The sequence below is a fragment of the Poromitra crassiceps genome (genome assembly GCF_964638095.1).
Source record: "Poromitra crassiceps genome assembly, chromosome: 6".
Lineage (NCBI taxonomy): Eukaryota > Metazoa > Chordata > Actinopteri > Beryciformes > Melamphaidae > Poromitra > Poromitra crassiceps.
Genome location: NC_139627.1, coordinates 44,293,648 through 44,305,683, shown reverse-complemented (window position 1 = coordinate 44,305,683; position 12,036 = coordinate 44,293,648). Strand labels below are relative to the sequence as shown.

Here is a 12,036-nt window from a genome sequence, read left to right as displayed (position 1 = left end):
CACCAAAACGTTAAAAAACCTACCGGTAAATTGAACCCCCGGCTCACTTCCTGTTGCAGTGTTTGCTAGTAATAGGACAGGACTGACAATTCTGTGAAAACCATCTATATACGTATATCAAATGAACTACTCCATTGCGATCTGTATCACTTAAAGGGGAAGTTGCTGGTATTATAATTTGTTTAAACGATACCCAGCCCTAGTTATAGTGGCTCCGACAAAAGTACATCAGTCTTTTGGCACTTGACTCAATCAACCGCGAGCATAGTCAATCATGTAATTTATTCCGGCAATCATAAAATCAACAATGCTACCTACTGCCAGCTGTTAGACACAGGTATGTCTGTCTCACCTCTCTCCTGCTGTTAGACACAGGTATGTCTGTCTCACCTCTCTCCTGCTCCAGAAGTCTTTGCGGAGGCCAGAGGCTCGCTCGACGGCCATATTGTGCACTGGGGCTTCCTGCCCAGTAAGGAGGACTACCTCAGAGTGCTGTGCCAGGCAGACGTGGTCGTCTCCACCGCCAAACACGAGTTCTTTGGCGTGGCCATGTGAGTTCACTTCTCTTCATGTCCTTGTTGCTGCTACTTAACCCATTGATACCTGATGCAGCATTTGTGTGTGTATCCCTTTAAGACCGCGAACCGCGTTAACGCGAACCACGCTCTTAAAGGGGTATGCACACAAATGAGGGATATACACACAAATGCTGCATCAGGTATCAATGGGTTAAAAGTGCTGCATGTTATCATTGGAACAACAATAAATCATTAAGACATTCATTTTCAGAAAGTAGTATAATTACCCAGCATCGCTGAGAAGACTGGCAGCCTCTATTCATGGATTGCAGTCACAGAATGTTCTTGTTGTGGTGGCCATCTTGAGCACCAAACGCAGCACACAACCTTTTAGTACCTTTTAAGTCTAGACTGTTCAAACTATGCCCTCTTTGAACTTAAACTACTCTTTCATACTTTGTACTACAAACACACAAAGATCATATATACGGAAGATGAACACTCCAACTTACTTCATTGACAGCAACATCCACATTTTTCTTCTCGCCAATTCTCAATGGCTTCCTTGTTTTGCTCGGGGAGTACAAAAAAACTTTAACTGGCGATTTTTTACATTTGTTGTCTGCGCAGCCGACCACACAACAGCTTTTAGCTATGTTTAATTCAAGGAAAATGACGCTGGTGTGTGGAAGTGAACAGAGAGCTTTCCCCCATGATGGGCGTGGCCTATTTCATGCAGTGTGTCTCTATGGACTCACTTTTTCTTTTTTTCTTTTACAATTATTATACAATTGATTTGATATATTGATGTTTAAAATGAATGTACACATAGTTCTTATCTAAGGGCTATCTCACACCGTTTTTAAATGTGACCTGTATCCGAATAAGTTATCTGGATAAGACAAAATGCATGCTAATGTAAACGCATCGTGATCAGAATGTGATCAGAACTTCCTGACCGCATCTGGAGGTAGTCTGGCAAAAAGTTAATAAAGTCTGCACCAAATATACACTGTCCGTCAAAGGTTTTGGAACACCTCATTGAATATATTATTACGTTGTTCATTATCTTAAAGCCATTTTGATCTCAAGGCTTCTGCTTAAATGCTTGAAATATGTTTCTTAGTCAAATATTTATAGTGAAGTTGATCCTATGTAAGAACTTCTTTTCAAAGCCTTTGCCTCTGCATCAAGGCTGTTTTGACTTTTTGGTTCCTGCATATTTCCGTTTGCGTTCTTTCATAGTTATGATGTCTTGATGTGGAAAATAGTCAGAATAAGTGAAAATGTGGTGTCCCCAACATTTTTGACGGATAGTGTCGGTGTGAAAACCATAGAATACATTGATCACATACACGTTTGCATGCAACATGCGTATGTACACTGTAAGGAATCCACACATGCACACATCCCCACGCACCTTAGAGTGGACACCCTCGCTGTGATGGAAATAGGCTCCCAGGGGAAGGATCAGGGCAGTGCTTCTCATCTCAAGGGGCCGCAGTATAAAAGCGGGCGAGGTGTAACCGCCGTCAGATCAAGACAAGCATGCCTGGAAAGCCTTGACTTCAGTCACCTGTGCTCCGCATCTGAAGGGTTTCATCACAACATACAGCCCACGTCAAGGTAAAGCAGCGAGGCAGGCTGGCCTCTGTAGAGGAGAAGTTCTGATCTTATCAAACAGATCTCAGACCAGTCCTCTTGGCCCCGTAGCGTAGCCAGTCTGCAGAGCTGGATCTCACTCTGGATCATCTCACACAGGAGCTTACAGTATGTTTCGCTGTCGGGGAACCGCTGACATTTCTTTTCTGCGGTGTGCAGTTGAGGCAGCGGGCAAAAGAGAAGGGAAAAGTTGAAGACGGGCTTACTTAACGAAAGCAAACTAGCATTTGCGAGTAAGCAAATGGCAAAGGCAACAAACAGTGGCACAAGCTGGGTGTGCGGTTATGTATCCGAGCGTGACTAATCCCAGTGCAATATGCTTTCGGCGAGCTCACTTCCTGCTTGACGTAACGCGCCAACGTTGGTGCCTGAGTCGCAAAGGCAGCAGAGTGGAGGTTTGGAGAGAGACGAGAGGGTCGCGTGCGTCGCGTGCAGAGGTTCACCAATAAAACACGGATTTGTACTAATAAGGGAAGAAAACAAGAGTGGGGAGAAAAACCCGGCATCTGCGTGATAATGAAGCCGTGTGCTAATTAAGACTGTCCTTCTGAGTTTGAGGAAGAGCCGTCCCTCTGGGGGAGGCCTTCCACAATGATGCTTCTACATCCCTTTGATCCAAAACCAGGGGGAACCCAGACACACAGCCCACCCACTAGGCTCTATTGATAGTCAGCTCTGTGGTCGTGTTGATGTGTGTTGCGTGCACACGTGTGTACGCCGTCTGTGCGTTTGTCAAAAGCTGTAGACGCGCACACACAGATATTAAGATTGAGATTGACAGGATCAATATCAGCACTTGAGACTCAGGTGGAGGCGAGTATTGAACGTCTCAAAGTGGCTTCTTTCTTCCCGCCGGCTTGGTCTGGCGTCCACATACAGGCACAATTGCACTAGTGCCTCCTCTGGTCGGTCGGGGCGCGCCTGTTCGGGGTGGAGGGGAACTGGGGGGAATAGCGTGATCCTCCCACGCGCTACCTCCTGCCGGTGAAACTCCTTGCTGTCAGGCGAAAAGAAGCGGCTGGCGACTGCACGCGTATCGGAGCAAGCATGGTGCTAGTCTACGGCTCTCCCCCCCCCCCCCCCCTTCCCCCCGATCAGCAGATGGGGGTGGAGCAACGACCGGGACAGCACGGGGAATTGGCGAAGTACAATTGGGGAGAAAAAGATAGGGGGGGGGGGGGGAATTGATCAAAGTGGCTTCTTTCTTCTCCTGCTCTACATCTCCTCCAGGAGAAAAAATGGCTAAAATGTGACTTATCTTTTGAAACACTTGAGAGCGCCGTCGTAACAGTCGCATGATGGCCGCGCGCTCCAGAGTGTAAACAATAAAAGCCCCGGAGAGCAGCTTCAGCAAAACGAGCCGTCCAGTCATACGGCCGAGGTGTCACCAATGCGTTTCATCCTCATTATTGTTGAATTTGGCCTAATCTGATTAATTATGGGCAGGCAATGTGAGCAGACGCCTATTCATGCCCTGCAGTGATGAAGTAATTTAGCCCAGCAAAATTAGCAGCTAATTATATTTGAGATGAAAAGCCTGATAACCATTTTGCACGCTTACACATTACACCACTGGAACGGAACTGACCTTAATAATCGCTTTCATAGATCCTCGCCGTCATGGGCCAGGGGGGGGGCGGCGCACCTCGAAATCGTCTTGATTTGCATTGCTTTTGAACTGTGTCCATTTAGGGAGTGCAGAGTACTTTCAGTTATTGCTCAAAGGCAGAGGGCACTCTCGCCGTCCAGGGAAATGTTGCGTCTCCTGGTGGGGTGTGGCTGGATTTATTTAGTTATCAGAGGGGTGTTATGACAGTGTGCATGGTGTTGGGACAGTGTGCGGGGTGCCAGCGCATGTCCTTTGTCCATCAAATAAATCCTGTGAAATTGCAGTCCTGGAAGCCGAATCTAGTGTTTAAATATGCATGTTTTCCAGCATGAGAAATGATGGACTAAAGTGATGGCAAGGAGTGAGATTGAAAAGCCATCAAATATTAATGCACATTCTACAAAATATTTAAATAGGCGGTGCAACTACGGTGGTCAGCAGGGTTCAAATGAGTTGAATCACTCTGGAGCAGGGGAGCAGCAGCGCATGCCAAACTTCCTCGTTGTTATCAACTTACGGCATATATAAAATGAATGAATAAGTTATTAGGATTTCGCGATGGTATTTTGTGAACAATTCTGTGTTTGGGTGGGGATCGAAAGGCTCACTAAATGAGGTGCTTTTCCTTCCTGTGTTTTTGAGGACAGGATCCTGTAACACCGCGTCGCTGGAAAATGTCCTGCCCGTGCTTTTCTTTTCTCTGAATTCGCCCCGGCTCGTCTGTACGCAACTCCATTTAGTCTGAAATGTTCATGAAAAGAAACCAATGTCAACAGCGACACAATGGCGCCCATCTTGACAAGGCCGTTCAGCGCAGGCAATTATCAGCATCGGATAATGTTTCCAGTTTGCAATTTTAGGGACAGGCCAAGCAACCTCAGCTGATTCTGGGCATTTTCTGCAAATGGATTTCTAAGTATTCCGAAGTATTCCACGGTGGGCTGCCGTGTCTGTGTATGACTTCTATTCTCTTCTTCTTATATCATGTAGGTTAGAAGCCGTCCATTGTGGCTGCTATCCACTATGTCCCAAGTCCTTGGTGTATCCGGAAATATTCCCAGGTAATGCCAATTATTTCTTGACGTGCAGGCAAATACACGAACCGAATACACGAACCCGTGCAGGTTATTTAAATTTGCAAGGATTCTCTGCCTTTAAAGGTGATATATTCCCGTCAAGATTGGAGAGGGGAAAGTCTACCAAAGGATTCCCTTTGTAAATGAGCCGAGAAGTTTTACAGTCACCCAGCTCCGAGAAGAAGAAAAATATATTGGCCTAATTTACCTGATGCTCTAAGTCCATAGCCATCTCTTCCTTCAATTAGATTTGCATAAATAATGTGAATCTTTAAAAAGAATACTGGTTCAATTATGTAAAACCTGTCCCAGTTCAGTGTCATATGTATTTTTAATGATAAAAGTGAGCAGTAGACTGTATCTATTTTCTTTGCTTTGAGGTTTTGTTTCATGTGTCTGTGCATGAACTAGGGATGAAATGATTACCGGTTCAATGATAAACGGTGATCAAATTCCTGACGGTTACGTTAGTATTACTGTTTCATCACATTTGAATTCTCATTAAAGCCGTGTTACCGTGATTACAGCGCTTTGCAACAGCCTTGGTGAAATGATTTCAGTGAGTGTGCCACTACTTTGGAACATTGTCAGTACATTTTAACAATACCGCGATAATACTGATCACCGTTTTGGTCACTATAACCGTGATATGAAATTGTAATTACCATTTCATCCCTAGTGCGCATATGTATTTTTCTCTTCCTGTCTTCCAGCTGAGTATCTGTACTCTACACCTGAGCAGCTGTGTAAGAGACTGCAGGGACTCTGCAGGAGGCCAGATGTAGCCAGGAGACACAACATAAAGGTAACTAACCGTGACTAGGGATGCGCCGATCCGATATTGGTATCGGGTATCGGCCCCGATATAGCACAAAATTCTAGATCGGGTATCGGTGGCAAATGGCCCGATCCATAGACCGATCCATAGGGGCCATTCTATTCACTCTAATTCTATGTGTGTGCAGCGTGTGATGTCATACGCTAGCAACGTGCTCAGCACGCCTGGGGTAGACTGTTTCCAAACAAGCTGATGCAGCAGCAGCTAACAGCATGGAGCAAGCCAAAGGATCACCTATTTGGAGGTATTTCATGCTAGCTACGCCAACCAGTTTGACACAGGGCTGCCCTGTTGATAAGCTGACATCACACACACACGGACCCTCTCTCTCCCTCTCTCATCTCCCTGACGCAGCCGTGCTTGATTGAGCAACTCCGACTCCGCAGCTAGTTAACGATCTTTAACGAGCAGCAGCTGTTGCATGCTCATGTGGTGAAACGCTGTCCAGAGACAACCTGTCGTTGAAACGCTGTGCAGAGACAATAATATGGACTGTCTATCACCCTGAAGTTTGCGTGAGCACATAGCCTACATGTAAGCTGTGATACTTATGTTGTGAATAATTGTACCTCATTCTGTTTGTTTGTTTAGAATAGCCTTAAAGCCTACTTGCGACGGTCTTGCTCAATTGACTAGCGGTTTAAGTAGCCTACTTTTCAGATGAAGTTACCTTACCTTATTATCAGTGCTGTTCAGGCTAATGTAGGATTATGTAGGCTAATGTTGATTATTGTGCGCTAATAATAGTAGCCTAATTCTGTATTGGTTTATTGGTGTATGGACACAGTTGAAATGTTTATTACTCTCCCTTATTAAGACAATCTGTTAATATGTGCTAAACAAGAGAGGTAACGTTAGTTACTTATATCAATACACAGTGTACTTAGCTATTGTATAACAGAAATAACTGTCATATTTGTTGGATTTACATTAAACTCAAGACCATTTATTTGCTTATGTTTATTTCAAATCCTGTAATATCTGTATGTTCAACTCAGTTCATGGAAATAATCAAAGCTCAAACAACAAAGGATTCTCTGACAGGAATTATTTCCATATTGTACCACCAACCCATGCCAGTTGACTAAGTGCATAGTATCTTAAATATAAGGTGACTAAGAATGGCAACCATATTACAGTTTCGGCAACCAAAAGCTGATGCCTAGCGACTGCAGGGCTGCATGGGGGAGATGAGAGAGAGAGTCTGTGTGTGATTTATTAATATTGATTTAGGGTTTTAGGAATATAAGAAACATGTTTATTTTGGGGTACATATTTTGCTGTTTGCTGTCCCTGTTGTTTAAAATGTGGTTGCCACTGAGGCAACCACAGGCCTTTTTTTTTTTTATGGTTGCCAAGGGCAACTGGACAGCCGTTAATGTCAAGCACTGGTATCGGATCGGTACTCGGTATCGGCCGATACTGGCCCCCCACATATCGGTATCGATATCGGAGGCGAAAAACGTGGATCGGAGCATCCCTAACCGTGACACGACAAGAGCACAATGAACACATGGGGATGGGGCTGTATTTTCATCACATCGAGGCACAAAGACAGGCGACGGGGCAGGTTCACTGCGCTGTGCTCATTTGAGCGTGAGCAACAGACTTTTGGTAATTTTGTGACTAGAGGCGCTGGTTTCACAGTTGTGAAAGGTGTCGGATTACATTCAGCAGGTGTGGGGGTGGCTGGCGTCAGGCCTAGCCAATCAAATCCACACCTCTCATCCCCTTTAAAAGCAGTGCCTTCCCTGCCATGGCCTACTAAGGGTTTGGTAATAGCGAGGGTGTCCATACAGTGCTGTAAGTTCATACAGCACCCCAATCATTCTCCTTTCTGGAGGAGATATTAAAATCTCTGTCAACATGTTTTCCATTGTTTTACCAGGACTATATTATTATTTTGTCAATGGTCTGTACTGTAGTTTGTTTGACATATTTAGCTACAGTAGATTTACATGCGCACAGTAATGCTATTGCCAATACTGCAGTAAGGCAATAGTCTGTTTAAGCCATTTACATGATTGTTCTATTTACTTGACTGATGATTATACAGAGAATTCTGAAGCCCAACACACAACGGCACTGCGTCAAAACAGATTTATTCTTTGTACAAACCCCACACTGGCAGTGGCAGATTTCTCTAAAGGTGCAGATATCCTCTCACAAGCTCAGCAAGCCAAGCTTTCAATCCATTCATTTCGAGGAGCTGACCACGAGATGTTAGCGCAGAGATGTTAGCACGGAGATGTTGGCACGGAGATGTTGGCACGGAGATGGAAACAAAGGCAATGAACCGGAAAAGGAAATTAAGGCACTTTTCCACAAGGCAACATAAGTAATCATGTGAGATGTTCGAGCAGTAGCAGGCGGTGGTGCGGGGCGGGCTGCTGTGTGAAGAGGTCGACTAGACTAGCAAACCTGTTCACACCGCCGAGTCTGCAGCCAACGCAGCGCCTCGTTCTTTCCACAAACATGTCCTTTTGTTACAAACTACTCAAAACCCATTTGTCACAAATGTGTCCTTTTGTTACAAACTACTCAAACTTATTTGTCACAAACGTGTCCTTTTGTTACAAACTGCTAAAAACTAATTTGTTACAGACGTGTCCTTTTGTTACAAACTGCTCCAACTCATTTGTTACAAACGTGTCCTTTTGTTACAAACTACTCAAACTCATTTGTCACAAACGTGTCCTTTTGTTAGAAACTACTCAAACTTATTTGTCACAAACGTGTCCTTTTGTTACAAACTGCTAAAAACTAATTTGTTACAGACGTGTCCTTTTGTTACAAACTACTCAAACTCATTTGTTACAAACGTGTCCTTTTGTTACAAACTACTCAAACTCATTTGTCACAAACGTGTCCTTTTGTTAGAAACTGCTCCAACTCATTTGTCACAAATGTGTCCTTTTGTTACAAACTACTCAAACTCATTTGTCACAAACGTGTCCTTTTGTTACAAACTGCTAAAAACTAATTTGTTACAGACGTGTCCTTTTGTTACAAACTGCTCCAACTCATTTGTTACAAACGTGTCCTTTTGTTACAAACTGCTCCAACTCATTTGTTACAAACGTGTCCTTTTGTTACAAACTACTCAAACTCATTTGTCACAAACGTGTCCTTTTGTTAGAAACTACTCAAACTTATTTGTCACAAACGTGTCCTTTTGTTACAAACTGCTAAAAACTAATTTGTTACAGACATGTCCTTTTGTTACAAACTGCTCCAACTCATTTGTTACAAACGTGTCCTTTTGTTACAAACTACTCAAACTCATTTGTCACAAACGTGTCCTTTTGTTAGAAACTGCTCCAACTCATTTGTCACAAATGTGTCCTTTTGTTACAAACTACTCAAACTTATTTGTCACAAACGTGTCCTTTTGTTACAAACTGCTAAAAACTGATTTGTTACAGACGTGTCCTTTTGTTACAAACTGCTCCAACTCATTTGTTACAAACGTGTCCTTTTGTTACAAACTACTCAAACTCATTTGTCACAAATGTGTCCTTTTGTTAAAAACTGCTCCAACTCATTTGTCACAAATGTGTCCTTTTGTTACAAAGTACTCAAACTAATTTGTCACAAACGTGTCCTTTTGTTACAAACTGCTAAAACTAATTTGTTACAAATGTGTCCTTTTGTTACAAACTGCTCCAACTCATTTGTTACAAACGTGTCCTTTTGTTACAAACTGCTCAAACTCATGACATTTGTCACAAACGTGCCCTTTTGTTACAAACTGCTCAAACTCATTTGTTACAAACGTGTCCTTTTGTTACAAACTACTCAAACTCATTTGTTACAAACGTGTCCTTTTGTTACAAACTACTCAAACTCATTTGTTACAAACATGTCCTTTTGTTACAAACTACTCAAACTCATTTGTCACAAACGTGTCCTTTTGTTAGAAACTGCTCCAACTCATTTGTCACAAATGTGTCCTTTTGTTACAAACTACTCAAACTTATTTGTCACAAACGTGTCCTTTTGTTACAAACTGCTAAAAACTAATTTGTTACAGACGTGTCCTTTTGTTACAAACTGCTCCAACTCATTTGTTACAAACATGTCCTTTTGTTACAAACTACTCAAACTCATTTGTCACAAACGTGTCCTTTTGTTAGAAACTGCTCCAACTCATTTGTCACAAATGTGTCCTTTTGTTACAAAGTACTCAAACTAATTTGTCACAAACGTGTCCTTTTGTTACAAACTGCTAAAACTAATTTGTTACAAACGTGTCCTTTTGTTACAAACTGCTCCAACTCATTTGTTACAAACGTGTCCTTTTGTTACAAACTGCTCAAACTCATGACATTTGTCACAAACGTGCCCTTTTGTTACAAACTGCTCAAACTCATTTGTTACAAACATGTCCTTTTGTTACAAACTACTCAAACTCATTTGTTACAAACGTGTCCTTTTGTTACAAACTACTCAAACTCATTTGTTACAAACATGTCCTTTTGTTACAAACTACTCAAACTCATTTGTTACAAACGTGTCCTTTTGTTACAAACTACTCAAACTCATTTGTTACAAACGTGTCCTTTTGTTACAAACTACTCAAACTCATTTGTTACAAACATGTCCTTTTGTTACAAACTACTCAAACTCATTTGTCACAAACGTGTCCTTTTGTTACAAACTACTCAAACTCATTTGTTACAAACGTGTCCTTTTGTTACAAACTACTCGAACTCATTTGTTACAAACGTGTCCTTTTGTTACAAACTACTCGAACTCATTTGTTACAAACATGTCCTTTTGTTACAAACTACTCGAACTCATTTGTTACAAACGTGTCCTTTTGTTACAAACTACTCAAACTCATTTGTTGCAAACGTGTCCTTTTGTTACAAACTGCTCAAACTCATTTGTTACAAACGTGTCCTTTTGTTACAAACTGCTCAAACTCAAGGAATCAAACCGCAGCCTTTTCCTCCCTGACTGGCTCCCTCGTCTCTGTGCTCTTAGGTCGACGCGGCCGCCTATTCCTGGGCGGCCCTGAAGGAAGGATTCGAGAGGCTCCTGGCAGCCCGCGCGGACCACCGTCCCCGGCAGGCCCCCGGCTGCAGGGAGGCGGCCTCCAAAGTGGGCACTCTGACTTCACTCCATTAGCGGCAGAGCGAGATGGATTTAGAGGGTTGACGGAAAGTCTGCCAGGGGAGTTTCTGGGGCCCGTCGTCATGCCCTGACACAGTGCCACGGCCCGCAAACCTGTGGTGGCTTCCCAGACACAGCGTCTCAGGCACCTCTCCCGATCCAAATCAAAGCCAGTCTCCTGTTCTGGAGACATTGTGTCGGGACCTGTAAACGTCCCCATCTTCACATGCTAGGAGTGCAGTCTCTTTTATGTGCGTGTGGTTTGAGGGAGGCGGAGGAGGGAAGGGGGGGGTTACGTGTAAAAGCTTTCATGTCTCCCATAGGCGGTGCCACCTCATATATCCGGTTGTATCCATTTTTATCCTTTGTACTGGAAGACGTAAGGCTGGAATTCGGTGTTGTGTTTTTTTCCCCCCTCTTCACCGCACCGACAGAGCGGCAGCCAAGTTGTGGCTTGAAGTGCTATTCTGCGCCTCTCCACCTGGGTTGCCAGGTTTGGGCTATTCTGCGCCTCTGCACCTGGGTTGCCAAGTTTGGGCCAGAGTGCCTGGAATGCGTTTGCTTGAAGTGCCTAAACAGACATTAAACCCTACTGGGGCCTACTGCTGGTCAGCTGGCTTCAAGTGGTTTGTCATAAAACCTTGAACATTTTTGTCCATTTTATCATCCTCATACATTGATGTTACGCATTGATGTTTCTCTGAGATTACAAATCACAAACCTTGACAAAATAAACTTTTGATACACAGAATTGTCTTTTCCATTCTCTTTGAAGAAATCGGTGGAAACTGTCAAGTGCATGCACTGTAACACATTGTACATGCTGGGGATGATCAGTACATTTTTAGCTGGAGGAAGTCTTTGATGTGTGATGAGGAGGCTTCTGTCCTGTCCACCATTCAATTGCTAAAAGGAACGTTCTTCCAACATCTAAATAATCGATTTGCTAGAGAAGACAACCTTACATTGGCATTCGGATATGTACATGTCCAGAGGGGCAGGTTTGAAAGGTACAGAGCTTAGCAATGTGATTCTGAGCAAACCTTAGAAGTGTGCTGGATCAGGATCATTTTCCATATTTGCTATCCTCCGCTTTCTAAGCGGGCGTCCTGAAGTACTGCTCGCAGCGACCTGAATCCACTGGCTCCTCACGTCTGCATGATGGTTTATGGTGTAAACGCAGGCCAAGAAAACTGCCTCAGAAGAACACGTGGT

The 12,036-nt window shown here is 43.5% G+C and overlaps 1 protein-coding gene across 1 annotated transcript in view; it reads left to right on the top strand.

Annotated features, from left to right (window-relative positions):
- The window catches only part of gtdc1 (glycosyltransferase-like domain containing 1), a gene marked incomplete at its 5' end in the record, with an annotated part of 64,570 nt that extends 53,083 nt beyond the window's left edge, over positions 1–11,487 (top strand). The window contains 4 exons of the mRNA XM_083638264.1: positions 407–551; positions 4,780–4,850; positions 5,579–5,670; positions 10,693–11,487. Of these exons, the coding sequence (XP_083494390.1) occupies positions 407–551; positions 4,780–4,850; positions 5,579–5,670; positions 10,693–10,836 (452 nt within the window). The 3' untranslated portion in view covers positions 10,837–11,487. The remainder of the gene's footprint in view (positions 1–406; positions 552–4,779; positions 4,851–5,578; positions 5,671–10,692) is intronic.
- Positions 11,488–12,036: the final 549 nt, after the last annotated feature.